This window comes from Muntiacus reevesi, chromosome 2 (assembly GCF_963930625.1).
Source record: "Muntiacus reevesi chromosome 2, mMunRee1.1, whole genome shotgun sequence".
In the NCBI taxonomy this organism is placed as follows: domain Eukaryota; kingdom Metazoa; phylum Chordata; class Mammalia; order Artiodactyla; family Cervidae; genus Muntiacus; species Muntiacus reevesi.
Genome location: NC_089250.1, coordinates 137,558,555 through 137,583,404, shown reverse-complemented (window position 1 = coordinate 137,583,404; position 24,850 = coordinate 137,558,555). Strand labels below are relative to the sequence as shown.

General features: G+C 35.4%; 2 protein-coding genes across 8 annotated transcripts in view; one reads left to right on the top strand and one right to left on the bottom strand.

Annotated features, from left to right (window-relative positions):
- Window positions 1-2,858, top strand: part of LOC136159995 (protein FRA10AC1) — a 34,678-nt gene extending 31,820 nt beyond the window's left edge. For all 5 annotated transcript variants that reach the window (XM_065922941.1, XM_065922940.1, XM_065922942.1 and 2 more), the window contains 2 exons: window positions 407-485; window positions 2,670-2,858. In XM_065922941.1, coding sequence (XP_065779013.1) covers window positions 407-485; window positions 2,670-2,712 — 122 coding nt within the window. In that variant the 3' untranslated portion in view covers window positions 2,713-2,858. The remainder of the gene's footprint in view (window positions 1-406; window positions 486-2,669) is intronic.
- Window positions 2,859-2,894: 36 nt separating this feature from the next.
- PDE6C (phosphodiesterase 6C) overlaps window positions 2,895-24,850 on the bottom strand; it is a 53,099-nt gene continuing 31,143 nt past the window's right edge. For 2 of the 3 annotated variants that reach the window (XM_065922936.1, XM_065922937.1), the window contains 7 exons: window positions 24,265-24,352; window positions 13,808-13,908; window positions 12,011-12,118; window positions 11,863-11,926; window positions 9,600-9,674; window positions 9,401-9,484; window positions 8,586-9,008 (listed from right to left, as the gene is read on the bottom strand). In XM_065922936.1, coding sequence (XP_065779008.1) covers window positions 8,850-9,008; window positions 9,401-9,484; window positions 9,600-9,674; window positions 11,863-11,926; window positions 12,011-12,118; window positions 13,808-13,908; window positions 24,265-24,352 — 679 coding nt within the window. In that variant the 3' untranslated portion in view covers window positions 8,586-8,849. Of the gene's footprint in view, window positions 6,890-8,585; window positions 9,009-9,400; window positions 9,485-9,599; window positions 9,675-11,862; window positions 11,927-12,010; window positions 12,119-13,807; window positions 13,909-24,264; window positions 24,353-24,850 lie in introns of those variants that run through there. The other variant, XM_065922935.1, reaches the window with a different exon arrangement.

The window sequence follows — 24,850 nt, the reverse complement described above, 5'->3', positions numbered from 1 at the left end:
TATCTCTACAAAAATCTTAACCTGTATGTCTTTTGTATGATCAAGAAAAGGAAAAAACTAAGTTAAAGACAACTGATATGCAAGAGGTAATTTAACTTAACTCTATATCCCTTTACAATATAGAGTTAATATTGGAATTGTTACTTTAGCTCACTATAACTTAGAGAAGTTTCCCATGAGACTTTAAATTCTTCGTCTATTTGCTGAGGCTCTTTGGTATATCTCAGCTTATTCTTTTTCAAAAGAATTTATTACTCTGGAAAAGTGAATTAAATTTTCAGAGAGCCATAAAAATTAAAGCTAAACCACAGTTAAATCCAAAGTTAATTGCATTATTGGTGGGTAGTTCAAAATGTGTTTTAAATTTAATATGCACATTTTAAAAAAATCTCTTTTAAATAAACAGGAAACTCTGATGAGGAAGAAAGTGCTTCAGAGTCTGAACTTTGGAAGGGCCCACTATCAGAGACAGATGAAAAATCACAGTAAGTCCTGATGTTAATAGAAAACTATATTGCATACCTTCTACAATCAGTCTGGAAAGCTATGACCACTGCCATTTTTGATAACTTAATGAAAAATTTAGCATCATGAATGTTGATTTAAAGCCAAGGACCATGAGATCAGGGTTTATTCCCAGTGATTGTTTATGGCCACGAATAGCCAACTTACCCAGCTCCCTCTTGGTGAGTAATTCTTTCCTCATCTCCCCTTAACAGATGACCCCCTAAACTTTGCTTAGGTTCTGTTTACTAGCTTCTAGAGCCTATCCATCATGTTCTGATTATTATAAACCTGTACAGGAGAATTCCTCAAAGATATATACAGGTGTCAGAGTTTTCTTGCCCCCAAAGACAGACAATTCAACACATACATTGTTCATTGTTACTGGTTAGAAGAGCTGTTGGAATATAGGCTGGAATATTATCAACTCTTATATACTGGGATGTTCACCACTTGAGCTTTATCTGTTGAAAGAGGATAAAATAATACCAACTACATAGTTTATTGTGAAAATTTAATATAATTAAGAATATAAAGCACCTGATACAATACCTGTGAATATAATAAGTGCTCAATAAATTTTAGTCCCATTTTGTTAATCCAGTCTTGTTAGTTCATAGTAAGAGATTTGAATCAATCATAATTCACTAACTTAAGCTGATGATAAAACATCTTGCTAATTGTATAATATGTTCTCAGTGTAATAGAATTCAAGTATGTTGGAAAAAGGCCTTTTTAAAAAAAAAGATTGTTTTCTATGATCTTTTTTTTTTTCTTGCCAAATGAGAATTCCAATATGAGTGGTCGTTATAGATCAGATTTCTAAAAAGGTATTGCTATGCTAGTCAAACTATTAACTGAACTTTTGACCATAGAATTTCCCCTTGAAGAGCTGAAAATGAAAGAATAGGTCTCAGAGTCCACTCACCTTTATGGCAGTAAAGATCCATAAGTAAAGCCTAAGAGGGGTTCCATAATCCAGAGCTCTTTTGTGACCTTATAAAAACTTGACATCATGTACTAACACCTGAGTACATACGGAGGTTCAGCTAATTTCATACGTCTAAGTTCTTATTACAGTTTTAAAAATTCAGCTGCATTTTGCTGTCATGCTTGGGAAAAGGGACAGTAGTATGGAGAATACCAAATTGTAGGTAATTCTTAAATCAACTGTATCTGATTCTGTAGTTAAATTTTTTTTTTTAATTTGAACATGGCTGTGGGGGTTTTATCCGTCACAGTCACTTTTTTTTGCCCCCGTCACAGTCACTTAAAATGATGGAGTCTCATTGTGAATTTGTAATCTAAAAGAACATTTTCTAAAGAGATTGGTAGGCAGAATTTGTGTAGCTTGATTCTCTGTTCCCAGAAGGAAGAAAAGCAACTGTACATACACTTAATCTTCACAACAGCTCTTTGAGGAAATGTAATGTTCTTTATTATATAGATAAAGAAACTGAGCCCAGAGAAGTTAAATAACTTGCTTACCTAGCTAGTAGCTGACAGAGCTAGGACTTAAATACTGTCTTGACTCAAAAACCTGTGCTATTTTCATTGTACTGCTCTGGGCTCTTACCACTAATATTTATTTAGTACTTTAATTTTCATATTTTAATATATTATAGTTTAGTATCTCCTTTCAGAGTTCTATTCTTTTAGATATAATCTTCACTGCTACAAATACATATTTACTCTTCTCAGAGTAATAAAACCTGCAGCCTAAGCAGATCATCCCTATTCTTAGGACTTGTATTTTTCCTTAAAATAGTTTTTTCATTAATTTGAAATGAGAATGAACAGAGTAATAAAGTCAACCAAGAACAGAGTAAGTAATAAAGTCAACCAAAAACATAAAGAGAAGCAATGATATAACACGAAGTACTTCAGAGTAAAATCTTAGGTATAAATATGTGTAGGGATACATGCCACCATATACAACACTTTAATCAGTCTGAGCATAGTTACGATTATTTTAGAAGCCAAGAATTACTTGATAGCTGAATCATGAAATAAATAAATAAATATATATATATATATATATATATATATATAAAAGAACCAGCAAGTATGCTGGTTTGAATTACCTTAATTTCATATAATGTGTCACCTAGTAATTTTTTTCTCTGTTGATTTTAATCAATATGTATACTTTTTCTTTTAAATAGGGAAGAAGAATTTGATGAATATTTTCAAGATTTATTTTTGTGAGATGAAAGAGGGATGCCTACATTCCTTAATACAAAGTGTACTTTGAAATTCTTCACAAAAGATTTGTCTACAGGTTGCAACTTCAGTGGTTTGTCTTTGGAAATAAAGAATCCATCTAGGATGGATTGTCAGATGCTTTGGAAGTATTTTCAGTTCTTTTGGAGATACTTTTCCCTGTCTCATATATTTTTTCAGTTTCTTACCTACAGCTGTGTTCCATCTGTAGCTCAAGGATGGACCTAGTACACTTCACAGAGATCCATTTTTCCTATTTTTATGGGTTTTTATTTTTTCCCCACTGATTTCACATTTATTTTCCCTTGCCTCAGTTTATTTAAACTTTTAAGGTTATTGAGGTCTTACAAAATTATAAGGTAGATTAATTATGTCTTCAACTTCTTTACTTTCCTTTGACACACAGGCACCCCTCTTGAGAACCTGTTTTTTCATTAGCTACCTTTTCTTTTTTTCCTTACATTTCTCTTCCTTCTTGCCTCTGCCACATAAGGGAGTTTGTTATAATCTGATTTAATTCCCCAGTGTATGGGTAATTTATTATAAAGTAAATTAATAGCACAGGAGGCCAGATGAGATCCCAGTAGTCTAAAGCAGCATATGTGTTCATGAAAGTTGACTCTCCAATAAAGATTATGCAGTAATATAATTTAACTGAACAATGCTGTGTGCATAGAGCTTGTCTCAGATACAGTCATACATAATGGATATATGCAGAGATATATTATAAAATGTAACTTAATTTGGGATTCATATGCCGAGGAGTCAATGGATGTGCTTCAAGAGATCTAAGCACGCCTACAATCGATGTGCAAACTTTCATGATTGTGTGTGTTTTAGGGGGAAAGGATCCATAGATTTCATCAAATTTTCAAAAGGATTTATTGATTTTTTTCCGAAAGGTCAGACCCATTTTTATAAACAGAAAAGAGGTGAAGAGTGGAAAAGATGCATGATTTGGTGAGTAAGAGAGGACCTATAGAAAACAGGTATTTTGTTGAAAATTAAATGACATTTAAACATGGAATTATTGGCATTACACTATACAACAGGTAATTATAGTATCTTATTTTTAAATAGTATCAGATTTTCCTTTTGTTAAAGTTATTATTCATTATTAGATCAGTGTTATACATGAGACACTGTGCTAGACATTGCTACCAAGGAAGTAACTAGGAAATGGTCATTTCTAAAGCATCAGAATACAGTAAATCAGTGTTGATAACCAACAAATAAATAGTTTGTTGTGTCTTTTTCTTCACAATACTTTTAGTGAAAAAGAATCTTGATTTTGGAGGAAAAAGTATTGAAATATCCAGCAGGAAAACTGATGTTATTAATAGAATATGTGAAGCCAAAACATTTTTATGATAAAAATTAGTAGTCATCAGAATATAAAACTCCTGCAAAACTAAACAATGACTGGGAAGAATATTCAAAGGCCCTTTTAAAATGGATTCATATATTTGGTATTGCAAGTATGGTTTATGGACATCAAGTTCATTTATAAATTTAAATTATTAAATGTAATCATGGTGTTTAATCCATTCATACACAGTGACAGATAATTGGAGTCATATTTAAAGGAGTCTTTGAGAAGGCCTCAAGATGATGTTTTAAAAATTTTAATTGAATTTTTATCTTTTATTGGAGCATAGTTGATTTATAGCATTGTTAGTTTCAGGTGTACAGCTAAATGATTCAGTTATAATATATCCACTCTTTTATCAGATGCTTTTCACATATAGGTTGTTACAAAATATTAAGTAGATTTCTTTGTGTTATACAGTAGGTCTTTATTATCTATTACCTAGATTTTAAAGATAATTCTCCAACAGACCTATCTTAAACTTTGCTGTAGTATAGTCAGGGGAGTTCAGCAAACCATCGGCTTGAGATAAATTATGCTTTCTTATACTTGCTCTTAAGCAAAGTGCCTGTTTTTGCAGACCTTCAGTGGTGGCTCATTTCTGTGCCTGAGTTTCTAGTGAATGAGGAAATAGTTTGAGCTGACTGATATTTGAGGGGTCCAAAATTTTATAAGGCTAAAGGAAGAGGGTTTCTTACACAGTTTCTAAAATAATCCTAAATGGAGTTTCAGGATTATTTTAAGCAGTGAAAATAAGATGTACATCTATCACCCAACATGACTTATATAGACAACACTCATTTGGGTATATATATTTTTTTCTCCATAAAAATATTAACTTCCAGGCACTGTTCATTTATACCTGTTTGTCATGATATTTATGCAAAATATCATTCATTCATGTTTACTGAGTGCCTGCCTTGTGCCAGGCACTTCTCTAAGTGTGAGCAGAGCTGCAAACAAAATAGACAAAAATATTTCCTCTCATGAACCTTACATTCTAATGTGAGAGGAAGAGTCTTATGATTCTAAGTACCTAACTTGTAAAAATATAACAAATGGTGATATCTCAGCCGCTTAAAATTTAACATTATCTGCTTTATAACAGAACGTTTGAGGTTGATAGAGCAATTCATTATAATTTAGATGTTTTACAAAAAAAAGTCAATGGTATAATTAATATTTGGTCTGTTTTATAATTTGGTATGTCATTATAGATAAGAAAGAAATCTTCCCTTATGTACAGGTGTGTACATGTAGTAGAAGTAGTTGATTGTCTTAGTTTCTTTTTTTAAAAAATTTATTTGGCTGCATTGGGTCTTAGCTGTGGCATGTGGGATCTTTGTATGTGGTGCAGACTCTCTAGTTGTGGAGCACAGGCTCCAGAGCATGCAGGTTCAGTAGTTGTGGCACAGGCTTAGTTGCTCCAAAACATGTGGGATCTTAGTTCCCTGACCAGGGATTAAACCCACATCCCCTGCGTTGCAAGGCAGATTCTTTATTACTGGACCACTAGGGAAGTCCTGTTTAGTTTTCTTGACAATCAATATTTAGAATGCCTAATAGATACTTCTAGTAATCACTTTTTTTAAAGTCACCTCTGTTGAAGTCCCTTTAAACTGTTTTTCATAGTAAAGCTATTGTATAGTCAAATCACATGCTGCTTAATAATGCATAACATTTATTAGCTGATTTAACTTTCATTAGGATTATATAGGTCATGTCTTATGAATTGATAATTCTATCAATGAGAAGAATAGTTCTGAATGTAATAATATATTAGTTACACATAAAATAATTGATTTCAGACTTGGGAGAAAGGATGGGCATAGGATGACATACTTTTAAGCTGCTGAAAGTGAAGTGGTCTTTACTGTTCCATTATCAAGAGTAAAAAGTGGAGGAAAGAGATAAGCATTTCAGGTGGAATAACATTTAATATCCTTTTTCTTTGTTTCTTATATAGTACTTATATACATTATACATTCTGTACTGTATTTGCTCTTACATTAAGACATGTTGAGGAAAGATTTCTGGTTCAGAAAAGGATGTGAGGTATGAATCATGTTATGGGTTGAATTGTGTCTCACCTGAATTCCTGTTGAAACCCCGATTCCCAGTACCTTAGAATGTGGCTGTATCTGAAGCTAATAAGGTAAAATGAGGTCATATGAGTAGATCCTAATCCAGTATGACTGGTGTCCTTAAAAGAGGAGAATAGGACACAGACACACAAGAGAGAAGATGGAAGACCAGGTGAAGACAGCCATTGACAAGTCAAGGAGAGAGGCCTCTCGAGCAACCAGCCCTGCCAACACCTTAAACTTGGCCTTCTGGTCTCCAGAACTGCAAGAGAATAAATTTCTTTTGTTTAAGACACCCAGTATGGGGCAGGGTTTTTGTTATAGTAACCCTAGTAAGTGAATACAATTAATAAGAACTTTTAAAAAAAGAATTGGTGACTAGTTTCAGGATTATATTATTTTTAATTTAAAACAAATTGGCACCAAAAATGCACTTATCTTTGTCTTATTTTGCACTTTTTTTGAACTTTATTTTACCCTCATGGCTTTCAGGCTAGCAGTGTATTTTCTTATGCTAGTCACAGGATAGCTTTCCTGAAGAGTCTCTGTTACTTGATGGTTTGATGAATGAAATTTGCTGATGTTCTTTTTTAATGTTTTCTTCAAATGTAGAAACAATATTTGTAATTTAGACCAGTTGGTTTGTCTTACAACATTAGACATGTTTTGGACTTCTTGTCATCACCACCACCTCCTGAATCTTCCACAGCTAATAAAAAGGAGAAAAGCAATATTATTGGGAGTCAGTGGATATATAGTAGTTTTTTCCTAATATTAGAGTAACTATATAGCCTAATTCATAGTTTTAACCTATATCAAGTACTAAGAGTTTGACCATTTTAAAACTTGACTTCATATTCAGAATTAGTCCATTTAGAAAATTAAATCTAATAAATGACTAACCAGTTAATGTCTCAGTTCTCAAAAGAACCACTCAACTATCCAGTCTGGGAATCTGAGTTGTTGCTTTGTGTTGCCTGGAGATAAAGTAATATTCCTAGTTTACAGAGACTTCTCAGTGTAGTAGGAAGAAAATTCAGAAGTAATTTTTTATGCAAATAAAGTAGAGAGATCCATATCCAATATACCAAATACTAAATCTAAAAAAAAGTCAGGAATGATATACTGCTCATTGTAAAATTGGGATAAAGATTAACTGTACTAAGAAATAACTTTTTGCTTTTCACTTGCTCAGTAAAAATAACCATTTTTGTTATCTTTTTGAAGCTCAGCTCAGATCTTACTGCTTTCATGTTGAAATCCATCCCTCTAAGGACTTCCTGTTGCTCTCTAGAGGACAGATCCATAAGGAGGCCTTCAGGGTAACACACCCATCTGGCAGAGCTGCCTGCATTCCTGGCTTCATCTGGTATTTTACTCTGTTTGCTCTCTAGACTCCAGCTACACCAGTTTTCAAGTTCTTCAAGTGCACCAAGCTTATTTCCACTTCACGGCCTTTGTGCATATTCTATTCTTTCCTCTCCTTTGCTTTAAAACTCTTCCTCCTTTCTTTGCTTAGAAAAAGCCTGTCTTCAGTGTAGCATAAACATCCTTCAGGAACGACTTCCCTGATGCCCCAGGTATGCTCTTCTGATAATTATAGTTAAATAATCGATTTTTCACTTGGTGCTCCCCTACCAGGTGGTAAGCTCTATGAGATAAGGACCCCATCTTTTCCCAGGGCCTGCCTAACTCAGGACCTTGTACAGAATACACAGCCACTAAACATTTAAGTGAATGTATATCCCAGAGTCAGGAACTCCTGTTTTTATTCTGTTGAAGGATATCCTTAACCCTTTAAGCAAAATGCTTTCTCCCTCTGAATTCTTTAAAATATCACTAAACTCACGAACCATCTAAAAAGAATGTTGCTTTTTTTTCTTTTAACAAGGCCTTTCCAGACAGAGATGGTTTATTAAACAATAAGAATTTCTTACAAAACCTTCTAAGTCTGGAGCTCTTGAGACAAAATATGAAATGATGACATTAATATTCCACTTTCAAGATGACATTTGAGTCATCTGATGAACTAATAGGTGATGTAAGCATCTTAACAGAGGCTTTCTGAAGATTATGTTAAACCTAACTGAGTGACTTTAGGAGTAGAAATTTCATCAGAATAAACAGCACTACGGAGAAACATCTGAGGCACAAAGTCTTAGGGTACCTTCAAGTCACCCCACTCTGCTGGCCAGCTTTACATCTAGGGCTTCCTTAGATCTGGAAATGAGGCTGGAGATCTGTAAAGCTTTCTCATTATAAGGAGAGGAAGATTAAGCCCAAAGTCTTACAGCTAATACAGAATGTTAGGACTAAAATTATTTTCTTACCTAAACCTGATTGATCACACTAATCCTATGGTTTTCATATTATTTCTTAAAATTCAGTATTCTGCAGAGGTACCTCAGGAGCCACTTTATTGAGTGGATGAAGAAACCTATCCCTAACCCCAACTCCAACTGGACCAAGCAATTCCATCGGGAATTATAAAGTAAGACTTGTTCAAGGGGATAAAAACCCTGAAAACCACTAATCAGCTTCTTATAATTCTCAGTCTGTGGGCGGTAAAGCAAATTTCCTGTTTGCATTTACTTTTTATGCTTTTGTCATGTGAGATTAAGCTCTGCTGGACTTACAGCTACTTTACAAGAAGCCAAAACAGATTCCATCTAACCTTTTTCAGTCGTATTTCCTTCTTCCTGCTTTTTCATCTCTTCAATTACCTTCATCTTTTCATCATACTCATCAGCTAGGGATTTCCATTCCACTCTGTTGTTTTGAAGACCATTCAGCATAGGTGTGATTTCTTTGTGAAACCGTGAGAACTCCTAGAGAGAAATTTGGGTCAGAAACTACTTAAATCATTTGGTTCATTTTCAGTACCTTTCATATGCAGAGAAGGAGCCCTAAGGAATTATTACAGTGCTCAGAGCTGTTAGGATGAGATTAATTCAGTACCTTGAAAGTGGGAAAGGTAGCTCTTGTCTTTCCTGCTCACCTAAGTAAGTTTATTCAATTTGCTTACACCTGAGTTCTCTCACCTTTCATTGCATCCTTGAAGGAAAGATAAGGGTAATACCTCAAACTACCTTGGAGAAATGATGACACCCTTAGTGACTTTCCATGAGGGATGAGAGTGACTTTGATTTTAGTTACAGTTTGAAAGAAAAATTCTCATCCAGAAAATGATATATTTCACTCAAATAATCTATTTACTTACCTTATATACAAAAGTACAGACAAAGTCAATAAATCCAACTTGAAGTTTAGGTAGTTCATCTTTTTTGTTTCTGTCCATCATTGGCTAGAAAGAGAAATAAATTCTTTAAAGATAATTTTCTAAGATCCAGTGGACAAAACAGACTGATTTGTATGGATAATTTTTAATCAGTAGTGCATTTTTATGTCAAGGGTTTTACAATGGGTTGTTGCTGCAGCACTGTTCTCTCCAGATCTCCTTGTTCCCAAAATTCATTTGCAACCAGGAGTGCTACCTGCAAAGGAGGAGGACATGATTCATGAAAGTCATGGTTCAGACTTATTAACAGAGAATTTGCATTTTATCATAACATTTTATCCTTAAATGACTAACATTTAAGAACAGAATTTATAATTAATGCTTGAGGTATTGTCATACCATATGTTCTTTGGCTTTAAAATGATGTTATTTACAGATTATACTGAAATGGGCAAGGGGGATTTCTCTTCCTACTTCAGTGTGATAGACTCATTCTGGGTGTGCCAATCTCCTAGCTGCTATTGTCATCACCTCTCAACAATAAAAAGGGGAGAAGGGAGGATGTCTTAATTCCATTTCATTATGATTCAAGCTCCAAAGCTTCCCAGATCCTCCTCTTGTCCTGCTTATCATCTGCCAGCATCTAGCATGTATCTGCCTGTGTCTTTATGCACATACATGCACAGCTTAGAACACGACTTCACCTGATTATGTTGTGGGGATATTGAGAGTTCATTTATATGGTTTTTTAAAAACCATATTTATCAAGTTTGTTGAACACCTTCTAGCTGCCTTACATTGACATGATACAGGCTTACCAAGAGGAGTTAAGATGTGACCTTGATCTTTAAGATGCTTACAGTCTAATGAAGTCAGTCATGTAAAGAATGTGGAAAGTTCTATCATACACTATCAACTGCTGTGGATCAAAGAGAAAGATAAGGGAGGTTGCATTTATGCTGTATCATCAAAGAAGATTAGTAGTTTACCAGTAAAGAAGAAAGGGAAGACTTTGTGGAGATAAAGTTGAATGTCTAGGGCTTGTGTGAGTAGGAGCTTAAGAGTGTGAGGCAGTAACATGGGAAATAAGAGAAATAAATTGGGGAGTGTGAGTTAAGGACAGGTAGCAACAAATCATGTATGCTTCACTGGGAAGTTTAACTTGATTCTCTGGGCCAGTAGTTCTTTTTCTTTGAGCCGTACGGTCCCTCCAAAGTGCACAAGTGGTACAAAAGTGGGTGCCAAGAAAGATTATAAAGTACAGGAACTTTGCTTTTTCCTCTTATAAAAAGTGATCTATGTACAACTTCTTGTGCAAGGAAAATAAACATTGCTTTTTTCTTTAAAAAAGGTTGAAAACCTCCAGCAGTGGGGAGTTTAGAAGGCTTCTTAAGCAAAGCAGTAGCGAAGCAGAACTCTATTTATAAGCATTCCAGCAGCAACTCAGAGAAAGGTTGGAGAGTTCATCCTAAGAGAGGATCACTTAGGAGGCTGCCACCATAGTTCTGATGACAGAGGGAAGTAAGAACTAAGAGGGTGGCAAGAGTGATGGACAGAAATGGTTTTGAAATGAGGGAGATGGACTCAAGCATGAACCCAGGTTTTTGGCTTGGGTGACTATGTAGATAAAGAATTGAGGAGGAAGAGCAGGCAGTCGGTGAGGAGGGAGCACAGGTATCTGGTTTGGAGCCCAGCTATTCTATCTTAACAGATACAATCCACATTTACAGTTGAACCCAGGGTATTCTGGCCTCTTCTGCTTAGGGTTTTCCCTATGAATTAACTGAGGGAGAATTCTTTCATCGATTAGTAAGAAACCAAGTGGTAAGCAGATGGCTCCCACTCATTCCCCACACTGCCCAAGGGTGAGGAAGACCTTCCTTAGAAGATGCCTTTAAACTGAACCTGCAGATAGTGCCGTCTCATGACTGACAGCACACCGAAGAGACTAGGAGCAAAACTACCCTTGAGGGATGAAGACACTAATGATTCATCCTTGCCTGTCATGCTTTATCTCCTCTACTAAAAACCCAGACACTCCATGAATAATTTTATCTAAACTTCTTACAGCCTGTCCGGTGATAACAGGAATTCCTTCCAGAGAGCATTTTCTTTCTAGGTTCCTTCTGTTTCCCTTGTCCTGGGCCTAACCAGATGACCTACTGACATCTGTCAGCTCTTGAAAGCTGTTTGCTTTTCTTCTCTAACAGAAACCCAACAGGGAACATTGTACTTAACTTCTTAACTTCCTTTTTCTTCTTTGTAAATTATAAACTGATGGTTTCAGAGGACAGGTCCAGGGTAATGAAGGTAATTGCTTTTAAAATATATAGTCATATAATTGGTTATAGTTAAATTCTGAGGTTGCCAGATACCTTCACATTCACTGTCCCATGGCGCCTAGGCAAAGCCCGAGGGCCTGACAGAAAATGGGAACCACTCACCTGACTTTGTACCTCCCAGGGCTTGGTTATAGCTGACAGATCACACGCAGTCATCATCATCGCCCTGTGAAAGAAAACAAAACATGTTTAAATAGAAATATAAAACAAGTTATTTTTGCCAAAAGCAAAACAAAATTTGATTTCTCACATGATAATCTCTTTTTTGGTTGGATCAATGGTTACATATTTGATGGCCTCTTCTTCAGTTTCCATTTTTTCACAGGCATCAACAATTTTTTGAAACATGGTTCTCTTCCTAAAAAAGAGACAACTGTGCAACAATTTTAGCATATAAGACCAGAGGTTTAAAGTGTCTTTAATATGTCCTTCCAGGTTTCATATTTCCACTCTGTGGACCTAGGGAGGAGAACAGGGAATGGCTGTGTAACCTTGATACAGAAAGGGTTTAAGACAGAAATATCACAAGTCAGAAAGGAAAAAAAAATAGTAAATTTAAATACATTAAAACTAAGAGCTACATGTGACAAAAAGAGATCATAACAAAGGCCACAGGCTATGATGAGACATTGTAAAGTATAAAACTAACCAAATATTAGAACCTAAAATATATGAAAAGGTACAAAATTATAAGTGTGAAGAAGAATAATCTGTCTCACACTCAAATTAACAAATATATTTAAATATGCCCAGATCAAGAAGAGTCCAGATATGGAATAATAGGAACTCTTGTAACACTGCTGGGAGGAGTTTAAATTGGTGTACCTACTAAGGAGTGTAGGAGTTTTGCCATGTGGTATAAAATTGAAGATATGCAAACATTCCAGCAATTCCCATATGTACTTTACAGAAACTTATATACACAAACATATACAGTGTTGGCAGTGATGAAAAATTGGAAATAATCTAAATATCCATGAATAGAAGAATGGCTAAATTAATTATGATAAAAATTACACAGTTCAATATACATTTAAAAAGAATGACCTGGATCTCAATTTACCACCAAGCTAAATCTTCAAAGTATTGTTTGAAAACAAGTTGCAGAAAGGTATATACAGTATGATACCATTTATGGAAAAATTTTAAACACTTAATAATGCCATAGAAAACATGAATGGTAAGGATGAATACATAACAATACCAAGACAGTGGTATTTGTGAAGGAGAAGTGGGGTAGGGGGGTGGCATTCATGATAGAGTGAGTACAGAATGCCTCGATTATACCACTTTCCTTGAAAAAAGAGATCTAAGAAAATCTTAGCATTTGTTGAATCTGGGCCATAGCTATTTGGATATCACTTATCTAAGTATCCGCTTTCACGTTTGAACTATTTAATAACTGAATTTTTAATGAAGGGTTGGATAGGCACAATTTAATACTGCCCAAGTTATTAACTATTTAGACCCTGTAACTAGTTCACTTTGTCCTAATGCATTTTAAACTTTATAGTTCACTGACAAGAAAATGTACAGAAACTTGGAGTATCTGGTCTCCTAGGTAATCATCATCATTATAAATAGGCTAATGCCTCTGCTGTATGTAACTCAGAAATTTTTTTAGTTTGTTAATGTGCATCAGTATCACTAAGATTTTTCAGCTTTCAGACTCTGGCAGGATCTGAGCCTGCAACTCTAAATACCAGACTGCAAACTATGATGAATTCCCCAGATCAAAAGGCACTGTGTAAGGTTTTATAGCATCACTGTTCTAGCAGTCATCTACCTTGATGCAATTTCTTCAGATAACAAACTAATATTAGGGGCTTAGCTTTTTAAAATATGTTCCAAATGTCCCAAACTAATATTAGGGGCTTAGCTTCTTAAAATATGTTCCAAATGTCCAGTAAATCCACCATCAGGCATCTTAAGGGTATTTATTGGTAATCCAAAAAGAAAATGAAGAAATGTGTCTCTAAATAAATGTCTTTTAACTTTAAGGCAGTAGACTGTGGAAGGCAGAAGTATAAGGGAGTTCTGTACTTACTTGAAATATAAAGCCAGGTCAGTTGCTATTATTGCAACTTCAAACAAATGAATAACTGTTTCATACTGGCGTTTATTTAGGTTCTGGAAGATGTTTAAACTCTGTAAGATGAAAATTCAAAATAAAGTGCCATCATTAATTTGTCTTTGATTCAACAAACAACCCTATGATGCTTAATAAGAGCATCTTATTATAGAAAGAAGATAAACTAAGTCTTACTTTTCTTGCTTTCAGTTTTCTCTCTAGAATTAAGTTACCTCTCTACTTATACTTTGAGTAAGATAATTTAAACTCTTAAAACAGATTATTAGCAAATATTCATGTAATCAGTATATAAGTTTCCTTCCAGGACCATTTCAATAAAAACAATAGATTTAAATTTTTCTGTAGTAATTGAGAAACTTTAATAAAGAATATCTGTTTTTTTGTAGTGGTTTTTGCCATACATTGACATGAATTAGCCATGGATTTACATGTATTCCCCAACTAATAAAAATAAATAAATAAAATTTGTTCTCCAAGCCACAAAAGATAAAATAAAATAAAAGAATATCTGGTATTTGTCCAATTGTTAGACATGTTGAATTATTTACCAGATAATTTCAGAGTGATTATAGAAACTATGGGAGAGCTTTCAGAAGCTGCAGATTACAACAGTACTCACACATAGAAAAAAATAAATCTTCCAAGTTGTTTTTAAAATGAAGTCTTGCAATTCTATTTTACAATGACTTATTTCTACCTTTCTTCAAAGAGTTTCCCGCTAACAGTCCCCTCATACATGGATCACCCTCAATTTTTAGTGTTCATGAAAACAAGAGTGTAAATCTGGGAGTGGTTTTTAAAAGATAAGATATTCCAAAAAGAACATTTTTAGGAATACAGGCCAAAGACAGATGTGCAGTGACAAATGAAGTCAACAGTTAAATACAGGAAAATCCCATTGGAAAGGAGGAAATAGTCTATTCACCTGTATAGAGACAGAGGCAGCATAATGTAGAAAAGAACACTGGGTCAAGCCCCAAATAATAACAGCAGACACCTAATGCTTCCCACTCCCCAGGCACTGTCCTAAGTGCTCTATGAAAACTCTTAGTCTCGCAACAAACGACAGCATATAGAGGTTAGGAAACTTGCTCCAAGGGTAAATGGCTAGCACACAGTAGAGCCAGGATAGCAGGGCAGTACACCGACTCAGTAAGCAGCCCGGGTTCAGTTCCCAGCTTCCCCACGTGGTAGTTGCAGCGTCCTGGACACCTCATTTAACATCTCTAAGTATTTGTTTTCTCAAATGGGGATAATAGCTGCCCTGCTAACTGCCTGGCACTCAACCTGTGATCAGTAAATATTTGTGGAATGTTGATGCAGATGAGATAACTGGGAATGCATTTAAGAACAGTAAATTGCTACAGAATTTAATTATTCTGTATCATTATTACTGGTAAGTTTTGAGGTTATTCCCAGTTTAAAATAGAATTGCAGAACCCAAGACCAAATATAGCTCTGTCATTCCAGGAGACTGAAATACTAGAAAGCAAGAAATGGACTAGAATTATGTGTGCATAATACAGCCGCCACTTAGGTCATCTTTTTATAACTTCCAAGTCAAGAAAAATGGCATTTTACACAGCAATAATAATGAGTTCATAATAGCAACTATAGCTAGACTTTTAAATTGATAGAAGACATGGCAATTGACTACTACAAACTACAATAAATGAAAACTTATCTAGATAAAAATCCATGTCTTGCTTGAAAGAGAGAGTCCTCAGCAGCACCTTGGGTGTAATCTCTGCTCCAAATCTTCTGGATATAGGTTATTTTTAACTGGTCTGGATTGACCAGGAAGAGGGCAAAGTAAGTGGGCCATTTGGCATTTAAATCCCACTTGACCTTCCCTGATTGGGGTACACTGGTGGCCTGCCTTTGGATTGGTGGTGACCCTGTGGCATATTTACATCAGTGAGTCATTACCCTTATCTGTTCACTGATGCACGTTATATGTTTCCCAAAGTAATGTGTAGTATGTAATTCCAACACATACTTTGTAGATCCAGTAGCACTTAAAGTCATTCTTGACTGCTGTACTAAGGAGAAAAAAGGGGATCACGTGTGGAAATGTCCTAAGTTTTTAGGTAAATTATTAGTAGCACACTTTAATCACTTTATATAAGTCATTTTAATCCTTATTATATACTGAAAAAATGTGCTAAAATAGTGGATCTCAGGTGTTCTCACCACACACAAAAAAGTACTGTTAATTCACTTGACTGTAGTAATGATTTTACTGTATATCCATACATCAAAACATCATGTTGTACACATTAAACATGTAATTTTTTAAACTAAAAAAGTCAGAAAAAAAAGAGCCAAATAAAAACATAGAATGGGGAGAGGGGACACACAAGGCAGGCTGCCAAATTGAAATAAACAATCCCTTAGGATAGACTTTGTCTCTACCAAGTGCCAGACTGTACAGACCACACAACCATCAACCAAAATTATCAATATTTTTTATGCACCAATTACTTTTAATACATGTTGATTTTATTTTTAAACCTGGATACTTTGCTATTTGCTAAATATGTGTGAGAAAAAAGCTGTATATATAGAGAAAAATAATACTGTTGTACTCCATTTTCTAATCCAGAACAATAAAACAGCTCTATTAAAGCAGACAGAATGGCAAACATTCTTTGACTTCACAAAGTAAATCAGTGTTGCATTTTTTAAAAAGATGAAACACTTTTAAAATTAGTATACTTAAGAAAAAAGGGTGTACATTCAACTATCCAGTACTGCTTCCTTTGTTGATAGCACAATATTCCTGATTTTCACCTTTTTTCCCTCATTTTTACCATACAAGTCTCTAATTGAAAACCCCCCCTTTTTTTTTTCCTAATTTTAAAAATTTTGTTTTCTTTTTTTTTTTTTTATTAGTTGGAGGCTAATTACTCCACAACATTTCAGTGGGTTTTGTCATACATTGATATGAATCAGCCATAGAGTTACACGTATTCCCCATCCCGATCCCCTCTCCCACCTCCCTCTCCACCTGATTCCTCTGGGTCCTCCCAGTGCACCAGGCCTGAGCACTTGTCTCATGCATCCCACCTGGGCTGGTGATCTGTTTCACCATAGATAATATACATGCTGTTCTTTTGAAACATCCCACCCTCACCTCCTCCCACAGAGTTCAAAAGTTTGTTCTGTACATCTGTGTCTCTTTTTCTGTTTTGCATATAGGGTTATCATTACCATCTTTCTAAATTCCATATATATGTGTTAGTATGCTGTAATGTTCTTTATCTTTCTAGCTTACTTCACTCTGTATAATGGGCTCCAGTTTCATCCATCTCATTAGAACTGATTCAAATGAATTCTTTTTAACGGCTGAGTAATATTCCATGGTGTATATGTACCCCAGCTTCCTTATCCATTCATCTGCTGAGGGGCATCTAGGTTGCTTCCATGTCCTGGCTATTATAAACAGTGCTGCGATGAACATTGGGGTGCACATGTCTCTTTCAGATCTGAAAACCCCTTTCTTAACTCAGTATTATTTTTTATTTTCTCCTTTCCTTCTCTCTTAGCAAAAGTTCTTAAAAGAAGAGCTTATAAGTAGTTTCTTTTTCAGCCATGGATATAGATTCACATAAAAGATCCTGTTTCTGTTTTATATTAGTTACTAGAAATCCCTTGACCAAATCTGTGGCCCATGTCTAATAAATATTTATACCTCTCACTGTACACATTGTGGGCCTGCCCCATACTTCGTCTTATTTTTATTTTCCTATTAGCCTTCATTTTTTCTTTAATGTTACATGTATTTTTGGGAGCTCCATTAAAAACTTTTTGGAACAAGTTGAGGATTAAACATATATACATGCATGCAGTTGTTTTTAAGTAAGCAAAGGCAGAGCCAGTAATCTTTTCATTGGAGCAAGAGGTCGTAGAATGTAGACAGGGCACAGAAGAAGGAAGGATGTCCCTCAAAAATCCAATCTGACACACACAACAGCAGCAGAGGATGAGCTGCTGAGGGGAAACTATTCTGACATACATTTGCACTGACTTCTGTTAGTCATCTGTGCCAAAGAGAATGCTTTGGGTAAAAAGGAGTGAAGGCAGGGAGGTTGGCAGCAATGATCAGATCCTAACACAGACCCTGTAGCTTCACAGGCTTGCTTAACATGAGCCTTCTCAACTTCTGGAAAACCCAAGTCAAAAAGGTGAGTTCTCCAGACCAAAGAGATAGAATTGGTGAGACAGAGTTTGAATAAATAGAAAGCTGAGGCTGTCCTCAGTGCATTCCTGCCCTCCCCTCACAACAGATGGCAAGGTCCACTAAGGAATGAATAGTTTTCAGAGGAAAACAAGTTGTTTAAAACCTCTGCATAAAGACCACAAGAACACAAAATAGCCTACGGATTCAATGCAATTCTAAACCAAAATAACCAAGTTTGTGGATGTGTGTATGTAAATTTGACAAAATTTCTTTGAAAATACAAAGGCTTAATAAAAGCCAAAGCAATCTTCAAATAGAACAAAACTGGAGAATTTATACTGGAAGGAAGACTTTATTACAAAGCTATAGTAACTAAGATGACATTGACAAAAGAGACACAAACTGACTAGTGGAATAGAATAGAGAATGCAGAACCATTCCATTATAATCAGTTACCTGGTTTAGGACCAAGGTATCACTGAAATGAAGTGGGTCAATAAATGGTGCTGAGTCAACTGGATTTTCACATGGACAGAAAAAGTATGTTGATCTCTACATCAAACCATATGTAAAGGTAAGTTGTAAAATGATTGTGGATCTAAATGAGAAAGGTATAACAATAAAATACCTTCATAACCTTGAATAGGCAAAAGACAATACTATACAACTAAAGAATTAATCTTTAAAAAATTGATCAAATGGACTACATTAAAATTAAGAGTTTATTTTCACCCAAATCCAATATTAAGAGAGTAAGAAGGCAATTCACAGGGAGAAAATATTTGTAATACATATTTATGATGAAAGATACATAAACCAGAATAAAGAATTCCTACAAATCAAGTTGAGAACAAAGGTAGTCCCAAAACAGAATTTCAAAGGGTTAATATAAAAAATTGTAGTTTATGTGTGTTAATCGATGCTATTTAATTTGACACAAATCAGTGCATCCCCCAAGTGACTAAAATGAGAAAGATGGAAAGTGCCAAGTGTTGGAGACGATGGAGAGCCACTGGAACTGTTGGTAAAAATGTGTAGCAATACAACTGTTTTGGAAAACAGCTTGTCAGCATCCACTGAGGTTGAACATATGCTCACCCTATGGCCAAGGAATTCTATTTCCAGGTACATACCAAACAGAAATACACCCATGTGTTCACAAAAAGACGCACTAGAGAGTCACAGCACACCACATGTAACAACTCTGAATCAGAAGTCACACAAAGGTCTTGTAGTAGTTGACTGAATATGTAAATAGAGTGCGTGACTGCACATGCATACACACCGAACTAAGAAAATAACAATGGAAGAGAGGAACACAAAAGGCAAATGAAAAATACATCAAAGGAAATACCCAATGGAACATGAAAACTTCATACTAATAATATCTATAGTTTCAAAACCACAAGAATTCAAAGGAGATTGTAAGACAACAGTAAAATTAAAAATAGACTAGCAAAACTAGTAGTAGAATGAGAAGAATGGAATTGAATATAAAAGCAATATAATCCATAGTAAAGCTACTCAAATAGAATAAGCAAGGGACAGTCCACAGTCTTGAGGAAACTAAAGCAAAAAGGAAAAAGAATAAATCTATTAAAAATATAAAGAACATAATATAAATGACAAAGAGATTCGACATAGACATACATGGTATTCCCAATGTATTAGAAAAATGTTCAAAGATACAATGGAAAAAAAACTTTCCTGAAATTAAAAAAAAAAAAGTGGATTCTATGGATATGTGTAACCTATATCAAGGAAAAAATAGATGCAGAATCACCCATTCTTAATATGAAGACATTAATCACCCAAACATTCTTAATATGAAGAATTAAGAATTATATGAACATCTATGCAGAAAAACAAAGTCACCTGCAAGGGAGAAAATCAAATCAGCCATTTATACCTGTAACACCAAGAAACACTGAGGCAATGTCCTCCAGTTTCTGAGAAGAAAGTAATGACCCAACAACTTATATATTCTTCCAAACTGACTTTCAAAAATGTAACAAACAGATCTTCGTAGGTGTGCACTTAGCTTAGAGACTGTGAAAAACTACCAGATGGCAAAAATCTAGCTAATCAAGATATGAGTCAAAATAAAATACACAGGAATGGACAAGCCAAGATAAAAAGTCTGAGGCTACGTATCAAGCGCATAGAAAAGTAGAAGTAGGAATAAACGATTGTGCCTCTTTGGTCTCAACCATAGAAGAGAGATGACAAAGGGAACACTGTCATCTGGAAGTAAGACTGTGGTTCCAAGGCCTCCGACCTTCAGAAGCAGACCTATGACCACTGTGGCAACACCGCCAGGCAGAAGAGGAAATGTGACAAGTTGCCAAGGCTACAGATGGAACACCACCTAGGCCAAGTGAGCGAGGCACCTACAAATGGTATACTGAAGATTCAGGCGTGGCTTCTGGGAGAACACCTAACCCAAGAGAGCCGCTGGGGCAGCATCCAGTTCATCTTAAGAATTTCGACCATTAGTCATGCAATAAATGCTCTGGTTTAAAAAAAATAGACAAAGAAATTATAAATTAATTTTATAAATCCTGATAACAATAAAAAATACTGATAATAAATAGCTTACAAAACAGAAGTAGAGATGTGGGAAGCAGTGTAAGTATTCGAATTTCTCATGTTTTATAGCAGGGAGTTCAGAGATGGTGAAAAGGTAACACCTAACCACTGGTTATTGATTTTAGTGTTCTCTAAGAACTAATATTTCTTGTGATTAAGGACACAGTTCTCTGAAGTTCTGTAATTCCTCCCCTTAAAAAATGTTTCTTTCATTAAACTGAAGTAAAATTAAAATCTTCATTTAAGATAAATGCAAGGCCACTCAGCAGTGAAAAGTAATGAATCACTGCTGACTCATTCTCTCAAAATTAACAAATCACAAAATTATTGTTCTGAATGAAAGTCATCGTCACAAAAGAGTAATTATTGGATGACTGCATTTATATAAAATTCTAAAAGAGTCAACTAATCTGTAGTGACTAAAAACATTTCATTGCTTGCTCTGGGCTGGGAGGGGAGAGAGGCATAGAGTACTACAGAACTGAAGTGTTCTGAATCCAGCGATAGACTACCAGGGAGCAGTCTCCTTTGTCATCCCAAAGGAGATGACTGAAGTGTTCTGTATCCTGAGTGTGGTGGGATAAAATCTATCCAAGTGTAGGGATAAAATTCATAGAATTTGTATGAATAACACATTAAAGGGATGCTGCTTATTGTTCAAACATTACACGTCAATAAACTCAATTAAATAGATAACTCTAACAACAACAACAAAAATAGTTCGGATAGTGAGATCCCATTTTTGTAACATTGTTTCTAACCATCCTGCCTATATATAGTCACAATGGGCTACAATGAAGTTCATTAAATGTTAATGAAATGTCCTATTTCTGAGTGGTAGGATTTAAAGCAATTTTTAAATATTTATCTTTAGAATGTTTCCTATTGCTTGAATTTTCATAGCAGGTATATGCATGTAATTTTTACAACCACTACTGTCATTCATTTAAGATATCTATAGATAAGTCTATAATATTCCATCTGTGCTTCCAGGGAATTGTGCTGGAAACGAGATGTAGAGACAGGTACACAGAACAAGAGAGGAGGCCTGCATCCCAGCCAGCCCCACTCCAACTGGGCCCCCACCTGTTCAGCAGGGCTTACCTGCCCACAGAGTCTAATGTTGCTCTCTACCATTAACAGGCCATTTTTGTTCTCTTATTGCTATGAAACTGGCACTCCATATCTAAATTCGGTGTAGCACACCAAAATAGAAATGGATCCAATTCATCCTGATGAGGACTCTCAGGGAGGTGAGTTCAAGTCTTCAATGTGGTACATGTTACACCCCAAAGGGAAGACTGCAACATGTTTGTGGCTGGCTGGTGATCATACACAAGATACTTAATTTCTTCTTCATTCCTTCTTTGTATAACATGAAGTCAGTATGAAAAAGCATAAAGTTATAAATGTTATGAAGAAGTTCTGAATAATAAAAGTATTCTGTTATTTATGCTAAATAATGCATTTTGTCATTCTGACAGTACATTGTTGTATTAAAGTTTATATTCTGAGAAATTTGGCTAGCAATTTTTTAACCCCTATTCATTAGGTTAAAGGGTGGATTTCTGACTAGTTTAGAATACAGACAGTTCTGTCCTCAAAGCAGGGAATCCAACTCTACTGGGACATAAAGCTTGATAATATACAAAACACAATGAGTAATGCCTACAACATGGCAAAATTGCTAGATAAGGATTTACCTTATGTAAAAAAATTAAAGTTTTAAATATAAATATTTCATCTATACAATAAATGAATAGAAGAACTGTACTGTCTTCCAAAAATGTGAAAACAACATCTGATGTTAAAATTTCATTTTTTCAGCATTCAGTTTGCCTGCTCATAAAAAGCTCTGTGATTGCATTTATTGCCTAGTGACTCTATTTACAACCCTAAAAGTCTGCAATTAGCAGGTCAAATAGCATTGTAGATAGGTCCTTGCCAAGGTGGCATGGATTACTAGGATGCACTATTCCTTTTTTAAAAAGAATAAGCCTTTATCTAGCCATGAAAACCAGTTCAGACTGCAGAGTAAATAACATTAAAAAATTAAGATGGGAAACAACAACTCTATTTTAAACTCTCAAATCCCAGAAAGTAAAAACATATGAGCTACTAGGAGCCCTTCCAAACTTAAGCATTTAAACATTTGGCTATAAAGGTTTTAGAATATATTTTGCATTAGTAGGTAAACGTAAAATTAAATAAATTATTTTTGATACTACCTGCCTGTGGTATATGTAATCAGCTGGATATATGGAAGATCCTTACTCAAAAATATAAAACCATCCCAACCAGTAAAGCAAGACCCTTAACAAATTGGGTGGATAACAAGTCACTATTATATTCATGAACTACTTTCAATTCTATTTTTTCCAACTCTCATAGAATAGATATCTTCATTCTTTTTATGATACTACTGCAGGAACAGGTCCTAGCTACACATGAGAGTTATGAAAATTCTTATTAAAAGTCAGATTCCTAGGTCCAATCCCCAGGGAGCCTGATAAGTGGGAGATGAAGCCCAGGATGTGTTTTTAACCGCCTGCCCACCTCTGCCCTGTGAAATCGATAATTCAGTGCAGTTGGTCTGTCTCCCTGTCTGGATGCTGCATCAATCACAGGCTATTAAAAACATTTAAATCATATGTCTGTTTTCTTTTTCTACTTTTCTGCCTAATTGCCCTTACAAATTTTCCCACTTGGCTTTTGATTACCTAGAAGAATGTAATATTATCTCGAAACTTGGACATATTTCCTTGTACCCCTTCCCTTGAGCCTTTAATAAATGATTATTATCAAAAGTGAAAAAAGCTCCACTCTCCCGAGGGCTTATTTATCCTAATGAGTTTGTGTGATTCTAGACAATTTCTCTGTGCAGACAGAAGAATGTTCCCTTCTATCTAACAATGATTCATTCTGGGTTAGAATCTTCTCAGATTTGTTCTCAAGCATAACTAGGTTATATGCAAAACCTTCCCAACAAGCCTGTATACTCTTTAAATAAAATTGATAAAAAGAAGAATCTTTTTATTGAAAGTTAGTAGTACATGATATTGTATAAATCACAATGAATTCAGGACCAAGCTTAAGCCACTTCCTGTGAAAAGTTCCCTGATCCCACCCCTCTTCTCTCCTATGCCCCACCCACTCCTGAATGGGACAAGTCCCTCATTCACTCAGTGCCTCTGATGGCAGCTGTCTGATCTTACAGCCTGATTTTCATCCCTACCCCCAAACTACCAACACCTGACTCTCTCAAAGATACAGACAATACCTTAACAGTACATGCCCTATGAATAAGAAAAGCAGTGACTGTGTAGCCTCCTCTTTTTACATTCATACATACCGAAGGTACACAGAGCCCTCTCATATTCATCATAAACTTTTTCTTCTTACTCTACAGACCCACAGAGATTCTGTGACTTTTCATAGCTCTTTCCTCCTCTATCTCAGCTACTTCCAATTTGATTGTTCAAAAACTATCACAATATATCAATTTCTATCAATTGACTTCAATAAGGGTATATACACTATCAGCCACCAGCACTCAGGATCATCCTCTTTCTAAGCATTTTCTGTGGGTTAGCGCTTTGATCCAGAGCTTGTGAGCTGCCGTAGAGAGAGACCCATGTACCTCATCCTGCAGGAGCGTCTTACTGTACTCCAGGTGGTGCCTCTCCAAGATGGAAGAGCCGTGAAGCCTTGCTAGCGGAGAAGTGGACCTAGGAGGAAAAGGGTCATTTTAGCTGTTTAAAGATGACACATAAGATCACACAATACAGAATCTTTGCAATCTGAGGTTTTTATTTTCCAAGTCTTCCCTCTCCCCTAATGACTGTGAAACAGTTGAAAGTAACATATTGGAAAAGAATTTTTAGATTTAGAACAGAAGAATATGCTCTTTAAAAAAATCTTTTTAAGAAAAACCCTAATTTGTCAAATGCATAAAGTGATTTAATTGCTTGAACTACAAAGTTTCTCTCACAGAAAAGGAAGAAGGTCAGCTCACCCATTGCTGATGGGACTCAACCAGACTCCCAACCAGGCCAAAGCAGAAGTCTGGGATGTGGTCTCATCTTTTCTGCAAACCAGAGACGAGATGCCACATCCCATTTGGCTACTCTCTTTTCATCTAGGGCAAGTTAGATTTGACTGTTTGGGACTTGTTTCTTCATCAGTAAAAGAGGGGAACAATAGTACCTCCCACGTGGGAGGGCTTT